This window comes from Phoxinus phoxinus (assembly GCF_949152265.1).
Source record: "Phoxinus phoxinus genome assembly, chromosome: 15".
In the NCBI taxonomy this organism is placed as follows: domain Eukaryota; kingdom Metazoa; phylum Chordata; class Actinopteri; order Cypriniformes; family Leuciscidae; genus Phoxinus; species Phoxinus phoxinus.
The window spans coordinates 21,975,488-21,995,032 of record NC_136890.1 but is presented as its reverse complement, the minus strand read 5'-3'; the positions used below and the strand labels follow the sequence as shown (position 1 = coordinate 21,995,032).

General features: G+C 38.1%; 2 protein-coding genes across 5 annotated transcripts; both read right to left on the bottom strand.

Annotated features, from left to right (window-relative positions):
* Positions 1–1,190: 1,190 nt before the first annotated feature.
* On the bottom strand, positions 1,191–8,398 carry rbm15 (RNA binding motif protein 15). Its single transcript, XM_079638539.1, has one exon. It carries the CDS (start codon positions 8,109–8,111, stop codon positions 5,550–5,552), a length of 2,562 nt encoding a protein of 853 aa, XP_079494665.1. The 5' UTR covers positions 8,112–8,398; the 3' UTR covers positions 1,191–5,549.
* A 2,533-nt stretch (positions 8,399–10,931) lies between these two features.
* On the bottom strand, positions 10,932–19,238 carry alx3 (ALX homeobox 3). 4 transcript variants are annotated; one of them, XM_079638214.1, is made up of 5 exons: positions 19,018–19,238; positions 17,279–17,504; positions 13,686–13,945; positions 12,830–12,955; positions 10,932–11,754 (listed from the first exon to the last, which is right to left on the bottom strand). In XM_079638214.1, exons 2-5 carry the CDS (start codon positions 17,445–17,447, stop codon positions 11,392–11,394), a joined length of 918 nt encoding a protein of 305 aa, XP_079494340.1. In that variant the 5' UTR covers positions 17,448–17,504; positions 19,018–19,238; the 3' UTR covers positions 10,932–11,391. The 4 variants fall into 4 exon arrangements, with proteins under 4 accessions (XP_079494340.1, XP_079494339.1, XP_079494337.1 ...); XM_079638213.1 differs by having other exon boundaries at positions 13,686–13,948; positions 19,018–19,194; XM_079638211.1 differs by lacking the exon at positions 19,018–19,238 and having other exon boundaries at positions 13,686–13,948; positions 17,279–18,060.
* Positions 19,239–19,545: the final 307 nt, after the last annotated feature.

Genomic DNA, 19,545 nt, shown 5'->3' with positions numbered 1-19,545 from the left:
AGAACATCACATCTATACTCATAATAAAAACTGTCTCATTTCAAAGGCGGCGCCCTCCGGAGGTCACTTTTGTGGAACGCATGTTTCAGAAAAGTATACATTTTTAAATTGACTGTTCCTTGTGAGGAGCAAATTATTGTAATTTACTTTAGATTGTAATGGTTACTTTTCTGAAATGAGGAAGCCTAAATGACATATGACCTCCGGAGGGCGCAGCCTTCAAATTTCAAAAATAAAACTTTGATTTTGAAAACTAAAATTTGAAGATTGACTATTTTTATAACCGAGTATAAATATATATACATAATATTTCAGCTTGTTAATTCTATTCATATTCATGGACAGAAATGTATGTTTGTACAGAAAATGCCTGTTTGTCTGTTTATAAAGTGATCTTCAGGATACCAGTATTAACAATGTCATTCATTGTGAAGGTAGAAATGATGACAGCCCTATGTGAAAAACAGAAGACTTATGCAATTAAATAATTTTTCTGACACCCATCATAATTTAATTAGATATTCAATATATTAGATAAGATATTCAACACAATCTCCCACAGCCCCTGGTTATTTTCAAGTCTGTTCATAATCAATGAAGTTTACTGCATAACTAATGTAATCACTATCTTCTTCATTTCCTGCTTTCATTAGGAAAATATTTTACAACCAGGAGGGGTCTGATATTGACATTAGTGTAGCAAATTATTATGCACATAGTGCACTACGAATCCATTAATTACAGTACTTTCAACACAACAGGTGAAAGTTATCAATAGAACTTATAAGGCAATTCATTGTTAGGATTATAAGGCTGATTAAATGGCTTAAAAGTCTAATAGTAAATCTAGTGAAGGGTCTAATTGTAAATCTAGTGAAGTTTTAACTCTATGAAAATACAAATGTGGCATTATGGTAAAAGGGACAGTTCACCTGAAAATGAAAATTTTGTCATTACTTACTCACCCTCATGCTGTTCCAAACCTGTACGAGTGTCTTTCTTCTGTTGAACACAAAAGAAGATATTTTGAAAAATGTTGGTAACCAGACAGTTGATGGTAGCCATTAATTTCCATAGTAGGAAAAAAAATACTATGAAAGTCAATGGGGTCCATCAACTGTCTGGACACCAACGTTCTTTAAAATATCTTCTTTTGTGTTCAACAGAAGACACACACTCGTACAGGTTTGGAACAACCTGACAGCGAGTAAAATCTAAAAAAAAACCCATCCCTTTAAATTTTATAAGTAAATTGTAAATGTGGTGTTTTTAGATCTTATAAAAGCTGTCTCCGTTTTTTTATAATCCAAATAAAAATTTAAGAACACAGATATACTTATTTTAAAGGTTTATTTTTATTTTCTAAATGTATTTAAAATGATTAGAGTTAATTTGAGTTATGGTCATTCTATGGATACAACCAACCATTATTTTGCATGTATGAATAATATATAGGTTTTTAATTTATTTACATTTGAAAATACAATGCATTTATTATTCTTAACTTAAAGGGATAGTTCACCCAAAAATGCTAATTCTGTCATCGTTTACTCACCCTCGCGTCATTCCAAACCTGGATTACTTTTTTTCTTCTTCTATTGAAAACAAAAGATATTTTGAAGAATATCTTAACCATTGTTGCCCGTACAGTTAAAGTCAATAGGGTCCAAAACAACAATTAATTTATTTTTCTTCAAAATACCTCATTTGTTCTAAAAGAAAGTCATACAGGTTTGGAAGAACATGAGTGAGTGCATTTTCAGGTGAACTAGTGCTTTAACATGAACATCCTTATTGCCAGTTTATTTGTGTAAATTCACAAGTCTTTGACCTCCTACCAAATATATATCACAACAAATATTTCGGTAACACTTTACAACAGTCCCATTTGTTATTGTATTAACTAAAATGAACTAACAATGAGCAATACATTTGTTATAGTATATAATCTTTGTTAATGTTAGTTAATAAAAAAAATACAGTTGCTCATGTTAGTTCACAGTGCATTAATGCTAATTTGATTTTAATAATGTACTAGTAAATGTTGAAATGAACTAAATCCTGTAAAATATTGTTCATTCTTAGTTCATGTTACTAATACAACCTTTATTGTAAAGTGATACCGATATTTTTGCTTTTCAGAGGAAATGTTTTGAACAATACAGGCCGAGATGTCACAGTTACAGTCAATGGCAATGTTCTAATGCATTTGTTTAACTGACACTTACCTGTACCAGGTAGACTCTCTAAAGACCTGGTATGAAGCAAATGCTCCCTTACTCACCACCCACACCAGAGGACTGGTCTGGATCCTCACGCCAGAGGCCTGAATGAGCTGCAGGTGAAGTGCTGCAGCTGACCGCATGTCTTACTAAGGAAAGGTGTTCATTCTCTTCCTCCTGATGAGGCTCCTCGCAATGCAAGCAAACTCCATGTTAACTTTTGAGTGGAGTTCACAAGGGCAGCTTGTTTTCTTTCAGGGGTTCTTCACAACGGAGGGTCAATTAACCACGTATCGATCATCTGGATGCATTTTACAATCTCTTTCGGGAAAATAAACGTTTAAGGAAACAAAACTATCAAAGCTCGATTCAAGGCGGACACAATTTCGAAGGCTAAAACCGCTTTTTTGGCTTTTCTAAATCCTCTTCCTTCACTGATTTTTCAATGGAGCAAAACAAAATCATATCAGACGAAATCAAAGGATGGGATAAACAAATGCCTGCTCCTCTGAATTGGAAATCACTGATATCAGGTAAGGTTCAGGCAGTCGTGCTGGCAATGCATAGTGTGGCCGGCCGGGTTACAGCAAGCCTGGATACTTCCAGCTGAGGGACACGGGGATACGGGGAGCAGCCGGCACGCCTGAGAGAATCAAAAGGTGCTGAAACAGAGATTTCAGTTTAGATGAAGGTCTGCGCAAACATCTCTCCACTCATTCTCAACGCTCAGCAGAACGGCCCCTTTCTCCCTGATCTGTTTGAGGGTTGGGGGGGCAGCAGCGCGCCCTCAGGTTACTTAGCATGTGGGGCAACTCCAGGACACAAGGGTGGAAAACACAGATCAACAACAACAGAGCCTCAAAAGAGCTCTCTCGCCCTTCGCTCTCACTGCCATGACTGATCCCGGGCCGAACACAAAGGAGGAGAATTTCTCTTTCCTGAGCAGAAACAAGCATTTGAGCAACAATTCCTCCCGAAACACAACCGAAAAAAGCAGCGCAGGCGTTCTTCAATTGATTTCCAAGGAATAAACATTTCTCCCTCAAATGAAACAATTTATTGATAGCGTGATATAATCAAATGAGGGGCCAGTGCACTTTTTGTGTGTGTACAAACAGCCTCGTCAAGAGCTGTGCAAGGAGTGAGTGACGCTTCCTCTTTCTCCCCAATCAAGAAATTAGGTAAACACAGCACAAATCAAGAGCGTCATTATTTCCGTTTAAATACGGGAACTGTAAGCACAAAAAAAATAAAAAAAACAATTACACAAGCAGGAAGATCCTCTCAGTGAGAGTACACTAACACTAAATGGAAAGCTCTTGCCCCTGTGCATCCAAAGGGCTCCTGAATCATTTCAAACAATTATTTCGGCTTCCAGCCATGTGAAGTCCACTTGTGGAACGGTCCATTTGCTGTCCTGTCCTGTGTGGCCGGGACTGAACGTACAGTATGTCCATTTAACCATGTACACAAAGAGCTGTTATATTGTGAAATTACCAATCAATCAACTTTTAAAACACAATTTAGTGTGAAGAATAGAAAAGTCATACATGAAAAGATGTTAGTTATGCATCAGATCAGTACACTGCAGTTAGCTAAACAGACTAAGAACACAAATTTCTACTTCTTCAGGACTTCAGCGTAAAGTATAGACTGTCATTTTAAAACCATTCGAACAATGACACTTAAGAACCACAACAGCGTGTAATATTTCAAACAAAAATGGCTGTTAAACTATGAACATACTTAAATGTACATCTATATTGTCAACTAAAAGTATGTCAATAAAATAAAATGTAGGACTGTCTTACAGTTACACAAGATTCAAATTTTAAGTCTCAGTTTGTGTACAAATATGTGGGCTTGATTTCTTTAAATTAGTCATACACCTTAAAGGGTTAGTTCACCCAAAAATTAACAATCTGTCATCAGTAACCAACCCTCATGTTGTTCCAAACCTGTACGAGTTTCTTTCTTCTGTTGAACACAAAATATATTTTGAAGAATGTTGGTAATCAGAGTTGACAGTTGTCATTGACTTTCATAGTAGGAAAAAAAAATACTATGGAAGTCAATGGCTACCATCAACTGTGTGGATACCAACATTCTTCGAAATATCTTCTTTTGTGTTCAACAGAAGAAAGAAACTCATACAGGTTTTACAACATAAGGGTGAGTAAATGACATAATGTACATTTTTGGGTGACCTTTCCCTTTAAGTTCTCAGTGCTATCCACATGGCATATTTAGCAAATTATGAGTGACAATGACAAAATATCATATTATAGGCCACGTGCACATAACATTGATTATTTGAAAAGTCGGTTTTTATAGCAAATTTATCTTTATAAAGAGACCTTAATAAGAATACCAGTATTAAAAATGTCACTGTAAAGAGGATATATCTGGAAAATTATAACAGTCCTATGCGGAAAATAAAATTGAAACCACACTATGCAAACAAATTAACTATCATCATAATTTAAACTGAGACACCTCACTTTGAAACCAGAATCATGCTCAATTCAAAACCTTTCAAATGTAACCCAAAAACATGGAAACAGTATGTCAGAATACCTTATTCTTCACAAAATTTGATGCTTGATGTAATGCTATGCTTTGGTCTAAGGAGGACTACTTTTATAATCAAAATATGTTTACAGATTATTTTTTTATGTGATATGGGGTGTTAAAATGCTGCCCGTTTCAATCAATATAACACTGATGACACTATTTGGCTACATCTTTGTATATTAAACCTCTGCAACAGCTTACAGCAGAACACGAGCATTAACATGCAGGTCACTGAGCAACATATTGGGCCTGTTTTAGTTGCCTACAGGACTATATATACCTATATAACACTCCCCATTAATGAATGATTGTTCAAAGCATCAAGACACAAACCAGGTTCCCATTAAATCAGATCAATAGAAAACCATGAACATGAATGAAATGAACATTGATTTCGTACAGGGATAACTGTCTGGAGTCTGACTGAAATACATTGTAACTAAACAGTGTTTAATGACCCATAGCAAATTAAATTTCTATTCTAATATGCCCAATATCATTCTTTTACGCAGGGTACAACTTATCACAAACTAGACATCTGAATAAATTGCAATGGAAAACAAATATATTGCTATATAGAGCTAAATTTTGCTATACGAATGGGCCTTTTTCTTTCGTTTTTGTACATGTTTGGCAGAGCAGGTAATAACATTTGCCCTTTACTCTAGTACCACTTCTGCTTTAGAGAGCATGCAATTAAGAGACATTAAGAGAAGCTTGCATTTAACAATACTTTAGTGTATATTATGATTGTTAGGATGCTCCTCGCACAATGATCATGACCAGGAAGTCCTCTTCCGTTTTGGCAAGAGCTTTCGCAGAAGAATCTAAGAACTGCTGAGAGAAATCACATGGTGGGAATGCGTGCAGGACGCCAGTGTTGTCCTTATCTCTACTGCCCCCGACGGGTAAACTGATGACCCCAGCGGCCTGCTTTTGCTTCAGGTAGGAAACCAAGTTGCGCAGGGGCCTCTGTGTCGATGCTGCTGGGTCCGACGACGAAGTTTCCTCGGTGCTGCCCGGAACTGCCAGAAGAACCGCATACCCGCCCGGGCCTGCGACTTTGATGCGGCGAGACACTTCGTCGATCTTGGGCTGGTCGAGACGGAGGCGTTGCGTGATGCGCAGCTGAGCGACTTTGCCACCCATGCTGCCGTCGATAAGAAGACTGGTGGCGACGCTCAGGTCTCCGTCCAGGAGATGCATGCTGGCTGGGAAGTTACTGTTCTTTAGGAGCAGCATGCCATTCCAGGCCATGCTCAGCTTGCCCCCTGCATCCTGCTTTGAAGCCTGGCTGCTTTTGGAGCTGCCCTCGGATCTGTCCCTCTTGGAGACGCCTTTGGCTGAATCACCTGCTTTGCGCTTTCTTTCCGCTGGACTTGCACCGACACTGGTCTCTGAGACGATGCTGCCTTTTATGCGCTTCTCACCAGGGGCTCGGTCCAGGCTGCTGCGGCTCTCTCGTGCAGGGGACACCCGATCTGCTCTCGCTGGACGCTCCGAGTCGCTGAATCGACCGTCTCGGCTGCTCCCTCCCGGGCTCCCTTCAAGGGACGGCGGTCTGCGACGTCGGGCTGCCCACTCGCTGCTGCTGTCAGGTGAACACTCCAGATGTCTCCCGTCCTCCATGAGTCGTCGTTTGCGTGCAGCGTCCCTGGCCGGCAGCTCCCGCTCCAGTGACCACGCCTCTCGCCGTCGTTCACGCTCTAAGTGTTCAAGGGGCTCAAATGCAGGAGTTCGTACACGTTCACGAATGGCAGGGGCAGGCCATTCAGCCCCGGCGTATAGTTCTCGTTCTCTGAAGTGCAGTGGTGGGGGAGTCCGTTCTCGGACCCTGATGGCCTCGGGGGTGGCGCGATGGACGAAAGACTCAGCCACAATTTCATAGTGCTGCAAAGGGAGGGGCTGCAAGAACTGCTGCTGGTAGCGGTGCTCCGTGTCAGCGAAGTCCACCCTCAGCCTCCTGTCGGGACCGCCAAGTGGAAATCCACGCATGTGTGTGCAGGCTGCCTGAGCGGCATCCAGGCTTTCATACTGAATATAAGCCCAGGTGTCCCCTTTTCTGTAGTCTATAGTCCTAATAGTGCCAAAGCGGTCAAATTCCCTGGCTAACGCAGTGAGAGGCACCCAAGGTCCAAGACCACCCACCCATAGGCGTGTGGTGGGGGTGGCTTTGCCATAGCCAATTTTTATGGGGTTTCGGCCCACGACTTTCCCAGACATGCTCATTTTTGCTCTGTGGGCCATGTCCAAGTTCTCAAATTTAAGAAAGCCATAGGTGCTGCTCTGGCCCCGAGTGGGCCTTTTAATATCCACCTCAGTGATGGTCCCAAATCGTTCAAAAGCCCTCCTCAAATCATTTTCAGTCACAGTAATATCCAAATTACCCAGAAATAGTGTGCGGTTGGCTCTCTGGTCGTCCTCTGGAGAGATAAAGTCCTCCTCGCGGAAAGGAGCGGCTCGCTCAGCGATGTACGCGGGCCGCGCCCTCGCTTCATAAAAGGCAAATTCTCTTTCTCTTTCAAGCTCTCTCGGTAAGGGCGGGGGTGGGGGAGGAGGAAGCCGACCCAGCGCTAACTGCTGTAGCCGGTAGTCTCTGTAACCCAGACCGGTTGGAGAAAGCGGCCTCTGGGTATGCAAATGTCTATGGCCAGCAACGACAGAGAAATGGTCCTTATCTACCGGAGACCGACTTCTCCGCCTATTCAAGTAGACAGCCTCGATTTTCAAAGGACGGTCGTACAGCACCAGCCGGCCTCGCGCGTGCTTTGCCGCCCTGGCATCATCCGGTCTCCTAAAGTTGACGAATGCGATTCTCTCGTCATTGACTCGGCTGATTTTAACGCTCACATCACCAAATTTTTTGAATTCGTGGAAAAGGCCGTCCTCGATTTCCTCGTCGCTCAGTTGAGAGCCGAGCTCGCTGATTTTTAAAGTTTTGTACTCACTTTCGTTGGTGGGAAGCGGGGCGCGCGACTCTCCGCGCGAGTTGGTGCGCGCGGCCGCCTCTAAAGACAAGCTCGACGCGTGATTCTTGCCGCTCGAGCTCGCAACGGGGCTGGTGTAACCGTGGTTATTTCCAGTCCGACTGGAGACATGTCCGTCAAAATCCCTTCCATCTCTTTTATCTCCGATCAGCCCCCTTCGTGCAGAGCCCCCTTCGCTTTTAGAAGAACTATTGCCGTTGTTGCTTCCTCCGCCAGAAATCGAGATAACCCCCATTTTCTTACTGGTAGGGTGGCTTCCTCCTCTGTCTCGTATATCATCCAAGGCCCTTGAACGCTTTTTCACAGGCGACCGCTCTTTCCCTTTCATGTTAGATATCCTCTGGCTTTGCGCGTCAAACAAAACACTTTTTTAACAGTTACGCTGGCGCGATGGCAACGAATTTACACAAGAAATTGTATAATTTGTTCAGTGTCCCTGCGGCAAAACAACCGCATACGCCATCTTGTCGAGACTAAAACATGTCCCGCCCGTCGATTTTGATTGGTTTGAATCTCTGAGAAACTTCCACGCCACTGGTTGTTCTATCTGTCAATCTAGACCGCCCGTACAGAGCCCAGCCTCGATGTACACCATTTTAGCTTCAAACGGCAAATATTTACCATAGCCACTTTATAAACAAGAGAGGTGACATTTAACTAATCTGCAATGAGGTCTTGAGGTCATGCACCTAAAATATAGGTAATTATGTGCTTCTGCACCGAATTAATTCCATCATCTTTTAATAAACATGATGAATCAATAAATCTGCTAGGAAAAAATAGTTTGAATTAAAAAAAGTGTTTTATGTTGAGTTGATTCTAAAGACTGGGAGTTGTGTCTTACATTTCATTTAAATTACAAATGTTATCTTTGTAAATTGTGAGTGGTCGAATAAATAAAACATAAAATATGGTAGTTCACTTTATGTCCAACAGATGGTGATGCTTGCCTGTTCCACTGAGGTGGACGGAAGGGTCACGTTAGTGTAAACGTGAATATTATTAGTTTTTAACATGTCGGCTCAGTAGCCCATTAGATTTAGCATTTTCAGCGGGGTTCACCCTAATAAAAGGGAATTTTTTTTATTTTTTATAATAAAATGTTTCAGAACGGGTGGAACATTTATTTATTTTTGTCTCCCAAATAGCTAACCAAAGGCTAATGTAAGATGTTATGTAACACAGTTAAAGAGCTACAAAACTGAATGTATTTAGCCTATATTTAAGGCAAGATGCTCTAATCTTTTGCTTCATGCAAAAAAAAATAAAAAAGCTTTGAATGTTTCTTGTGTGGTCAAAAGAGATCAAGTAGCCTATGCAATTATAAAAGTGTTAGGAAATACATGCTTTCTATAGGCTACAAATAATTTATCTATTACAAATAAGGATTAAATCCACAAAGCACAAGCTAACACATCATATAATTTACATTTTTGTTCATAGGCTTATTTTATATATTTTTTAAGTAGCCTATAGTGGATTTAGCCTGCAAGTTAGCTGGCAGTTAACTGCCAAGTTGTCATTCAAACTGCTGCAGGCCTAGTCATTAAGACAGGTCAACTCAATAGTTTTGGCTATTTTATGGTTAATGTTAAATATTTAGATTCCGTGTACGTTTATATTGTGTGCCCGTCCATCCTATCAGAGCCTATTAGCACACACTTTCTTTGTCTATTTTTCATTCTGCCAGTTTCATTGTAGTTCTTAGCCTATTAATATTGCTTTTCTTGTATTCCTGAACTGTATTTCTTTATCACATCCTTTAATCTGGGATTTAATCAGTTTGCATGTGTAGCTGGGGCTGGCTCCCCTTTCTTGAAAGATCAGGCTGGAATTCGAAGCTGTGGGTGTGGAGAGAGTTTCTGTCAGCCTCCATTTCTATCCTCTATTGGAACCACATGTCAGCTCTCTCCAAAACACGGCACGGTCCACTAAACTGGCACTTAATGTGATCCAGCATTTCTGTCATCCTCAATGCACAAAGGAAAGAAGCAGCAGGAAATGCTTGCCCCAAAGCGACTGTCGATCTGTTCCCATTTTGAGAATTAGGAAAACGAAAGAAGCTTTGAAAATCATGTCACTGCAGCTTTTTTCATCTCGAAAAATGTCGTCTTATGTGTCATCTAAATGAAGTGAATCACCCAGAAAGAATGGCTGGCAGGATTGGCATGCAGTCATTAAACCCAGATGGAGCTGAATAACCCACACCAGTCCCATTGCTGGGTCACAGAACTGCCCTCCTCAAGGCTTTTTGGCACTTGTATCAACAGAACACTTTAGCTATTTCCCACTGGATCGGGATTCCAAAAACACATCAATCAAACATGATCAACTGCATACTCTAATAAAGGGACATAGTTTTAGTTAAAAGTCAATGACAAAAAAATTGTATATGTTTTCGCCAGGCAGAATTTGAATTTGAGTCTTTATCCAATACATTCACCCACTGAGCCAGCTTCAGGAACCTGGAGTCTGCACTGAAAAAGAAAGTATTTTGATTTTGGTCCTAGGCTTTTGAATTAAACAGTATAGCATAACATGTACATTGACACATAATTCATTAGGCTTTGTGGTTCTGCTCCGCTTTCAGACCCCAGACCTCAATTAATAGGTACGACAGAGAAAAACCTTGGAATCCATCATCAGTCCAGGAGTGAAGGGTTTGTGGTTACTTAGTTGGTTTTGTATTAGCAGTGGTGTCACATGCTGCTGATGTATCGAGTGACAATTGACAGCCTTCACAGCCGGCCTACAGCAAAACACACATTTAAAATTACACATTAGATGGCCATGTCTTCTCTCAAATACAACACGTTTCACCTTACATGCAAATGTTATAGCCTTAAAGAATTGGCATACAAAATATTTTTTAATATCAATAAGATGTTTTTATGGTTCCAAAAGTTGTCTGGGCCTGTTTAATTTGCTGTTACACTAAAACCACACATTCCAAATATATTTTTAAATTAAAGATGCATGAATATAACAATTTTGGTTTATACAAAAATAATGGTTTAAATCTATATGATTTTATCTAAATAAATAAAAAAACACTATCTGCACAATATGCAGAGATGCTTAATTTCTGCCAAAGAAGCACACATGTTGTTGGTGTTTTTAGTGGTGACATATTTGAATGCACAAAGTTGGGAAATGTAAAATCATTTATTGACTGGGACTACATATACATAATGGGGCTAAAACACTGCATACACTGAAACTATGAGATTAACATTAACATATTAAATAAACATGTTGCACATCCTCTTTGGTAATTAATATTACACATTTTTTACAATTTTAGTATCCCAGAAATAATTTTATAGTAAGGCAAGTTGTGTGCAAAGCCCATTATGGCTCATTGAGTTTCAACAAAATCACACAAACAAATGAGACGCTTCCATAGGGAAAGAGATCAACACAAAGAGTCCCGGCACAAGGTGGTTCTTTGCCGTGAAAACATCTAGAAGCCTGCAAAAAAAGAAATGTGTACGATAGTGTCTTTCAGTTGTGTGTTTCTGAGTAACACTAACATGCCGGTTTGTGCAGGCATGCTAAATGTTTGCTGGCTCAGTGATGTCATCGCAATCGCAATTGCAGCTGCACGGTCATGTCGGCCAGGATAACAAGCTCCCGGGGTCTTTGGTTTTCATGCGCAGGGCCACCAGGCCTGAGGCCTTGTATTCAGACTCTGGTCCGGGCTCAAAGGAATGGGCCCCTAGGCTTCCTGGGAAGCCATGGAGTGAGTATATCCCGTTTATACTAGGATGGTGGGTTGGGTGATGATGATGATGATGATGAGGATGGCCTGCAGATGCAGACATACCCATAAGCCCGGGTAGGTTGCCATGAGGATGGGGATAAGGGGTCATGCAGGACGATGCCATGTTTTCCGTGCCCAGAACACAACCACTGGCCGCTCCGCCTACACCTCCCGTTCCCGCACTGCTTGGCCATAGGGTATTTTGCATCTATGTGGACATTAAAAACATTAGTGAATTATTCTAATGTCTTAGAATGAATGATAATTATAGAATATTGTCTGAAAAATAAAATAACAAATACAAATACATAAGTAAAAAAGTATTTAAGAAGTTTATGGTATCATTTTGAAGAAAAAAAAATTCACTTTGAAACCTGTTGTCAAAAGTTTGCGGTTTCAGGCCCTCAAGCAAAAACGTTTTTTAGTTAAAAATGGTATAGTGAATTTTTTAGGTAATGCAAATAGTTGGTAACAGTGTGGTTCTCAGCATGCCAACCTTTCACATATTTTGGGATTTCCCTAATATCAGAAGTTTTTGGAAAGTTATGCACTGTATTCAAAAAGATTCAAGGTACTTCAATTGATTTAAGTTTTGAGGTACTTTACTTGGGCAGTGTGTCGATACATGTAATACATGTTTCAAACTAGATGCTGTTATAAACCGAACCCTTGACAAATAGCCTACTGGAATGGATTGATGTTTTAAAAAGTATTTTCAATGTGGAGAAAATTACATTTTGTGTGAATTTTCAGAAGGATTTACTGGTTGATTTATGGTCCAAATGGATTGAGTATACAACTCCTATTTAACCAAATACTTTTTTATTATAGAATTAATGTTTTATGTCTTTATTTATTTATTATTATTATTATTTATTTATACCTCCCCTTTCTTTTGTAAATAGTTTCTGTGTTGAAACGGAGGCTAACTTAAAGAGATAAATTGAGGTGTTTTTTTTAAATGAACTGTCACTGGAGAGTTTTGCTATTCCTGATTAATAAATATAATTGTAAGCCCGTAAAACTGTAAAAGTGGCAAATGTCACAAACAGACGTGAATTGTATCCCTTTGCAACAAAAACTTAACTTAAAAAAAAGAAAAGAAAACAGTGTTGTGTATATGGCCCTAAAAACTAAATTCAATCAGTGTTTTTGACAACAAATATAATTTGTTACAATGTTCACTATATCCCCAGCCAAACCAAAGCAACTCCCCAGTGTGTGTTGAAATACTTGTTCTCAAGCTCTGTGTGTCTTCTGTGTTTGTGTATTCATGCGTGTACCTGGTATGTGTCGGAGCGAGGGAGAAGGGAGATATCGTATGTAGCAGCAAAGTGGTTTCGCACCTCTTGCATCTTCCCATAGCGCTCTCTTTTTCTCCATTTGGCGCGTCTGTTTTGGAACCACACCTGGGTAAAGAACACATTTATTAAGCTGAAGTTTTGGTTGATATCTGAAGCTGAAGTAAACACCTCTGTCTCATGTAAAATCTTTTCTTAAATCATAATTGTATCAATTCATGTTCAACAGACTATATTAACCAGATATATTAATGAATTACACTACAGTTGAAAAGGTTACTTTGAAGAAATTAACTTTTTTCATACATTAATCAAAACTGACAGAAAAAGTCTTTGACAATGTTCCAACAGCTTTCTATTTCAAATAAATGCTGTTCTTCTGAACTATCTTTTCATCAAAGAACCCTGAAAAAAAAGCATGATATCACAATAATAATAATAACAACAACTGTTTTCAACGTTGCTAATAATTAGAAATGTTTCTTAACCACCAAATCGGCATATTAGAACGATTTCTGAAATATCATGAGACACTGAAGACTGGAGTGATGCTGAAAATTCAGCTTTGACATCACACGAATAAGTTACATTTTAAAATATATTGATTGTCGTTTTAAAATGTAATACTATTTCAAAGCATTACTGTTTTTAATGTATTTTTGATCAACTAAATTCAGCCTTGGTGAGCATAAGAGACTAAAACATTTAAACATCTCAGACCCTAGTTTTTTTAATGACAGATAGTGTATCATGTTTGTTTTAATATTGCAGTTTTATTTAATCTTGCATTCCTCTTACATGCATAACAACCTGTCCCAGGAGGCGGAGTCAAACACACCTGCACTCTGGCCTCTGTGAGCTCCGTTCTCAGTGCCAGCTGTTCCCTAGCATACACATCTGGGTAATGCGTCTTCTGAAAGACCTTCTCCAGCTCCTCCAGTTGAAAGGTGCTGAAAGTTGTCCGGTTTCGCCTCTTCTTGTTCTTGCCTGAAAGGTCGATGGAGTCAGCGATGGAGTCTCCAGTTAGTTCGTGGGACGGCTCTTTCAGTTTTCCACAGCACTCGGGATAGCCAAGGGGCTTGGGTAGGGTCTTCTCTCCTGCTGAGTTACAAACAGGCAAGTTTTGCCACTAAATGCAGATCAGTGACCATTTAGTCTCTAACAAAATATATAAATACTCTGCAGGCTAATTAAACATCAGTTTCTGTAAGTACAGTGCTTTTTTTGTCTCCTCAACTGCTGTTAATGACTATTTATTTTATATTTTTATGTATAGCCCGAATATTTCCTCATGTGATATAGCTAACTGTCTAACATGGCTAAGCAACCTCAGACCTCAGACTAACCAAAAAAAGCATGTAAAATATGTGAGTTTTAATTAAACGGCAAACACAATAATGCAGTATATATATCTTTTTTTAAAAAGACAAATTACATTTTTTATTTTTATATATTCCCCAAATATAACTTTTGCTAAAAAAAAACCCACACTGTTGACATGAGATCAATTAATAGCAATCACTGCTGTGTAAGCTATGCCTATGTTGTACATCAAAAGTGCTGTGATGTACTTCCTGACGGGATTGAAATAATGGTGTGCAACCGGCACATAAAATCAAAAATATATCTGGTTTTTATAATAAATAGTAGACCATTCAACCAACCTCAAAGACAAAAATATGTTCTCCTTCAAATATTCTGTCTGTTTTTGAGTGTTCCACATACTTTAAAAGGGACAATAAAACACTCTGTCAGTAGAGCTTACTGTTTTGATTAGCTTGAAACTTGAGATTGAATGGCTTGAGTTTAGAGTGAATGTTGCAATTTTTGCTAGCTCAGATGCTTGCTTGAATAATACAATAAAAAAGCATGTCATTCCAAAATCCACGGTTATGATGTGAAAGATTAAAAGGTTGTAAGAAGTCAAAGAATTTTATAGACAACAACAACAAAAAATGATCCGTTAAAATCACTATAATAATAAACATCATTCAAACAGGACGTGTTTGCTTTTCTCAAGAGAATATAAAGGATGGGAAGTGCTGTTTTAAAAGGAATAAACCATAGAGCTTTAGCTTAAGGAGACTGGTTTCTTTCATGACTATACTTTAGTGAGACGTTGAGAAAAATTGTAATGCAATATTTGTATTTAAACCATGATCATATACGACAATAAAATGACAAAATTATGGCTCTATAAAATGTAGGTTAATAAATTAAATACATACACACATACATAAAAAAACAATTATTATATTAAAAGTATAATGGGCACATCTAAAGTTTCTAATAATTAAGCTCATAATATTGTTTGATGAGAATGCTGTTCGGTTTCCTCACAAGAACTCCATCGGAATTAGAGTGAAATTATAATTTCTCTAGATATTCAAAACATCTGACCTTGGGTCATAAAATATCCTCAGGCAGTTTGCTTTACAGCTCAATGTGTCTCTTTGCTTAGTGATTACAAGTAGCAGAAATGAATGGTTTATTTATTATGGTTCTTCATAATTTAATTTTAACCAAAACAGAGGAAGTCATTTACTAGAGCTATAAAAGAGTGCATTATATTTGATCTCTTAAAATAGTTTAGAAACTAGAAAAAAAAAACTTTATCCATTTTCATTTTTATTTGTGATAAATATATTCCAAGATGTCTCTACTCAAAAGCCAACATTTTACAAAATAGACTTTATGTGAATAGGCCTACTGTAGATAATAAAGTACGTGCAATGATGTAAAACAAGTTAGTCCCAAAACTCCAGTCATATTTGAAAGAACATTTTTTTCTGTTCCTTATACTGTAAGCCAGAAGACAACCTGTCTTTGAAATGTTTTATTGACCTCTTATTATAACAGTGTTGCCTTCAGAACTAGTTTCTTCTGACCAATGAAATCCAGGCTATATTTGTTTGACACACTCCCATAAGGTATAAGGTTCCCAATTAAAAGGCTAAAGATAGCCTACTGGCTGAACAAATCTCGGGATCTTAAAAAACAAATAGGCTAAGTTATTTCAGAAATGGAAACCTGCGTGTTGACTTATATGGAAAATGGTCTCAACAATATCCTTTATAAATAAAACGAATTTAGAATCCTCAAGCATCCTATTCCAAATATGTTATTGGAAAATTAACGTTCGTCTTCATATGTGACATATTGTAAGCATTTAAAAGCGAACGAGACAGGCCTCAAAACTGCGCAGACAAATACAGGTTTGAATGCTTTAATCTGATTAAATATTGTTTCTGAGCATTAGGCCTTCACATCGCAATATTTTAGGCCTGCTATATAAATTGGGACTTGTGGTTGAAATAAATCGTTCCAGTCCGGTAAGGGAAGAAAACGTTAAATCGTTACTACTACGAGGGTTATTCAACCAAATGAACTATCAATAATCTAGACCTTTACAAATGCTTTATTTTTTTATCATAATATGGAAAAGTCTGAGGACGAAACGCGCAATTGATATTGGCCTGTAGGCCTGAACTTAATCTAAAATACTACATAATTCTTCAACCTGAAGAAATCATTCAGCTGTTAAAAATAAAAATCTTATAGGGTCAATCTTTTTTTCCCCTACAAAATAATAAAATATCAAACATAGTAGTTAGGCAATATGAGATCAATTATCTCTACAATCTGAAAAAGGTAATTAAACATTTTCATTAAAGCATACGTATTTTAAGTGTATAGCGAAATAGCCTATATAAAGTAATAATAATAAATAAATAACTTTTTTTTGTTTTGTAGTTATTTAGAGAACCTTCTATGGAAATATCAACGAATACACTGACCTGAAGATCCAAACATCAACTGTTTTCATTTATCTTTTCATTAAAAAAAAAAAACTTAAAACCCCCACACGGCCAAGTGGGATTTCAATGCTTCTTTGTTGAACCTTAGTAGAAGTGTATTGTCTTATGCTAGTTTTTAAGATTATGGTATTTTTCTCATTAGCCTTATTTATGTTACGTATTTACTGTTTGGTTATTGAGATCTGTATAGCCTATTTTTATTAGTAATGTTCGACTATTAGGCCTATTTTAAGAACTAGCTAATTTCCTAAAAAAAAAATGCCGCTTATGTTTCCAGATCGAACGAAATAGGCCCACTGATTGACCGAAAAGACTAAATGAAAAATAAAATAAAATATTAAAATAGGTCAAATCTAACTCTGATATAAGGGAAAATTAAATAATAATAATAATAATAAGAAAAAAATTGCCATAAACTTTTAACAAATTATGGGTCAGTTGAAAACATTAATGGTTTGTCACATATTCTACATAACATATTCCTCTTGGTTGTTTTGAGATGGGGCCTTTCAGACGGAGTTTTTGAAAAGCTTTTTTTTTTACTTTAATTATTATTTAAAAATATTATTATTATAGCGTTTGTATATTATCTACCAAAACGACAGTCACATACCTTCGGAATTAGTCTCATAAAATGACGAGTTCTTCTCGGTGATCGAAGGTTTTTGGTCCTGATTCATATTCTCCAAAAACTTGGTATGCTTTCCAGGCGAGGCGCGAGGAGTTGTTGTGCTGACGCCGTGCGTAAAGTTCGCGGAGCCGCCGTCAGCGTAGCGTCCCATAAAAAACTCATGTCGATGCGCTAGAGGAAGATGCGGAGACTTTTGAAGGTCGTCACACTGAAAGAAAGAGCCGGAATTATGCTCCAAACCGGGTGAATTCTCCGGCGTGATCCTGTTTGGAGGCGAGGAGAATGACAAACAACTTTCAGTCTCCATCACCTCGTCCCGAGCACGAGAGCGCAAATAGTGGAGTAGGATGCTATTAACAGGGGACACGTTAGTGTATAAGCGAGCGAGTAGGGGATTTTTTTCCACCTCTTCATTTCAAGTGGGTGGGATTTAGAGGATCAGAAACAAAGACCCGTGAATTGGGAGGGAGAGAGTGAGACAGCGATCTGATTCAATACGCCCAGAAATCAATCACGTGCGGCTCCTGTCAATTAACCATTTAGCCTACCTACAAAACATTTTCTGTAATAAAACAAAATTGTTATAAGAGATATAGGACAATGTGACTAAATCGAGTAATTACGACTGGCTGAGCCTTTATAACTTTAAATCACCCAAATTAATCCAGATTTGATGAGTTTCGGTCCAGGAACATTTACGCGTGACGCTGCCGGTCACTGTCATAGCTCAATCAAAGCAGGGATCAACCAAGTGAACGCGCACTGGTTATAAAAAAAATCCTGAATTAATTTAATTATGATTTATGGCATATACATAAAGGATCGATGACAAAATTAAGATATTTTGCTGTGACGGATATGACCACACAAATAGCTATATGCATGGCCTATAATTCAAAAATTAGGCCTAGCCTGCGTTAAAGAAGCATCGTTTTTATCATCGAGACATGAACGAGGTCTAGACAGAAGTACAAATAAATCATTGTAATTGGATGTACAGAATGAAACAACCTTGTGAAACAATCACAGGGCCATAAATTAGTAGAATGATTGAGATTTTATGTATAATTTCAGACAGGAAACAAATAATTTGGCTACGTTTGATGTACCAAAATCTGTGAAACATTTCAAAGCCCGTAGTTTAAAAGAAAACAGCCCATGTATTTATAGAAAACAGCGAGACCGCCAGATAAAACATATTCATAAACTAACAAGATTACAATAAACAGGGTTAATCCATCACTAATACAATTTACAAAAATATCAAAACGTGGTTGCATCTTTATTACACATCACAGAACATTTTCAATCTTTGATATCAAATTCACCAATGTGATCAACTCACTTGTTACTTCTTTCCACTTCTATCATGGCAAAAACACAGAACTTCAACTTTACTCCTAAATAATAAAGCAACCACTTTCAAATCAAATCTTTTTAGATAATGCCACTTAGTTCTTGCTTTTTAGAGGTAAAGGATTTGCTGTAGCCTAGGGTTATTAAAACGAAAGTCTGCTGCATCCATTATTTTTTTCTGCTCGATCAATGATTCTTACAAATCCAACTTCTCCAACCCAGCAGAAAAGTTAATGTTTTAAGAGTATTTTTGTCCTTTTAAGTTTCAAGTGACTTTAAACTCAAAAGCTTGAGGAATAATACTGCAAACTGCAGACTGTCCACCAAATTAATCCAAGCTAATAATACAAAATATATAAAATCACCTTTCACGTGAGTTGCTTCAGTTTGGACATCCAGAGATCGAAGAAATTCAAAACTGTTGATATTGACGTGGCAGCTCAAATCTCTGCAATAGATCTCTAAACATAGAGCACTTAAAGGTCTTGTGCAACTTTCCAGGGGTGCGTTTCCCGTACAACTATATAGCTCACTGCTTAACTACCATAGTACGATGCATCGTTAGAGAAATCAACTAGCTAGTCACGAGTGTTTCCCGAAACCGAATGTCGTAAAGTATCGTTCAACCACGTTGGTTTATGACGTCTCGCACGTGGTGGACTAATAACTTTTTTTAATTAATCTGTTTGAGATCGAATTAACGCTAGATTTCGTCATATAAGTTACATACATGGCATCTGAAGACCATTTCAAATTTTTCTCAGTTACTTTGCTTTATTACCAGACTCAATATTTGGCTCGTTCTTACATAGTTGAGCACGTTCGCACATGCGCAGTCATCAAAAACGGTGCTTTAAATCTCTTGACAAACTAAAAGACGTAAATTACATTTG

Bases quoted from the DNA above. Each gene is read 5' to 3' on its own strand.
- alx3 (XM_079638211.1), bottom strand. From the start codon at position 17,603: ATGGAGACTGAAAGTTGTTTGTCATTCTCCTCGCCTCCAAACAGGATC. The intron at 13,949-17,278 runs GTATGTGACTGT...TTTGTAACTCAG, and splicing joins TTATGAGACTAATTCCGAAG to CAGGAGAGAAGACCCTACCC. The intron at 11,755-12,829 runs GTACACGCATGA...ATGTCCACATAG, and splicing joins CTCGCTCCGACACATACCAG to ATGCAAAATACCCTATGGCC.
- rbm15 (XM_079638539.1), bottom strand. From the start codon at position 8,111: ATGAAAGGGAAAGAGCGGTCGCCTGTGAAAAAGCGTTCAAGGGCCTTG.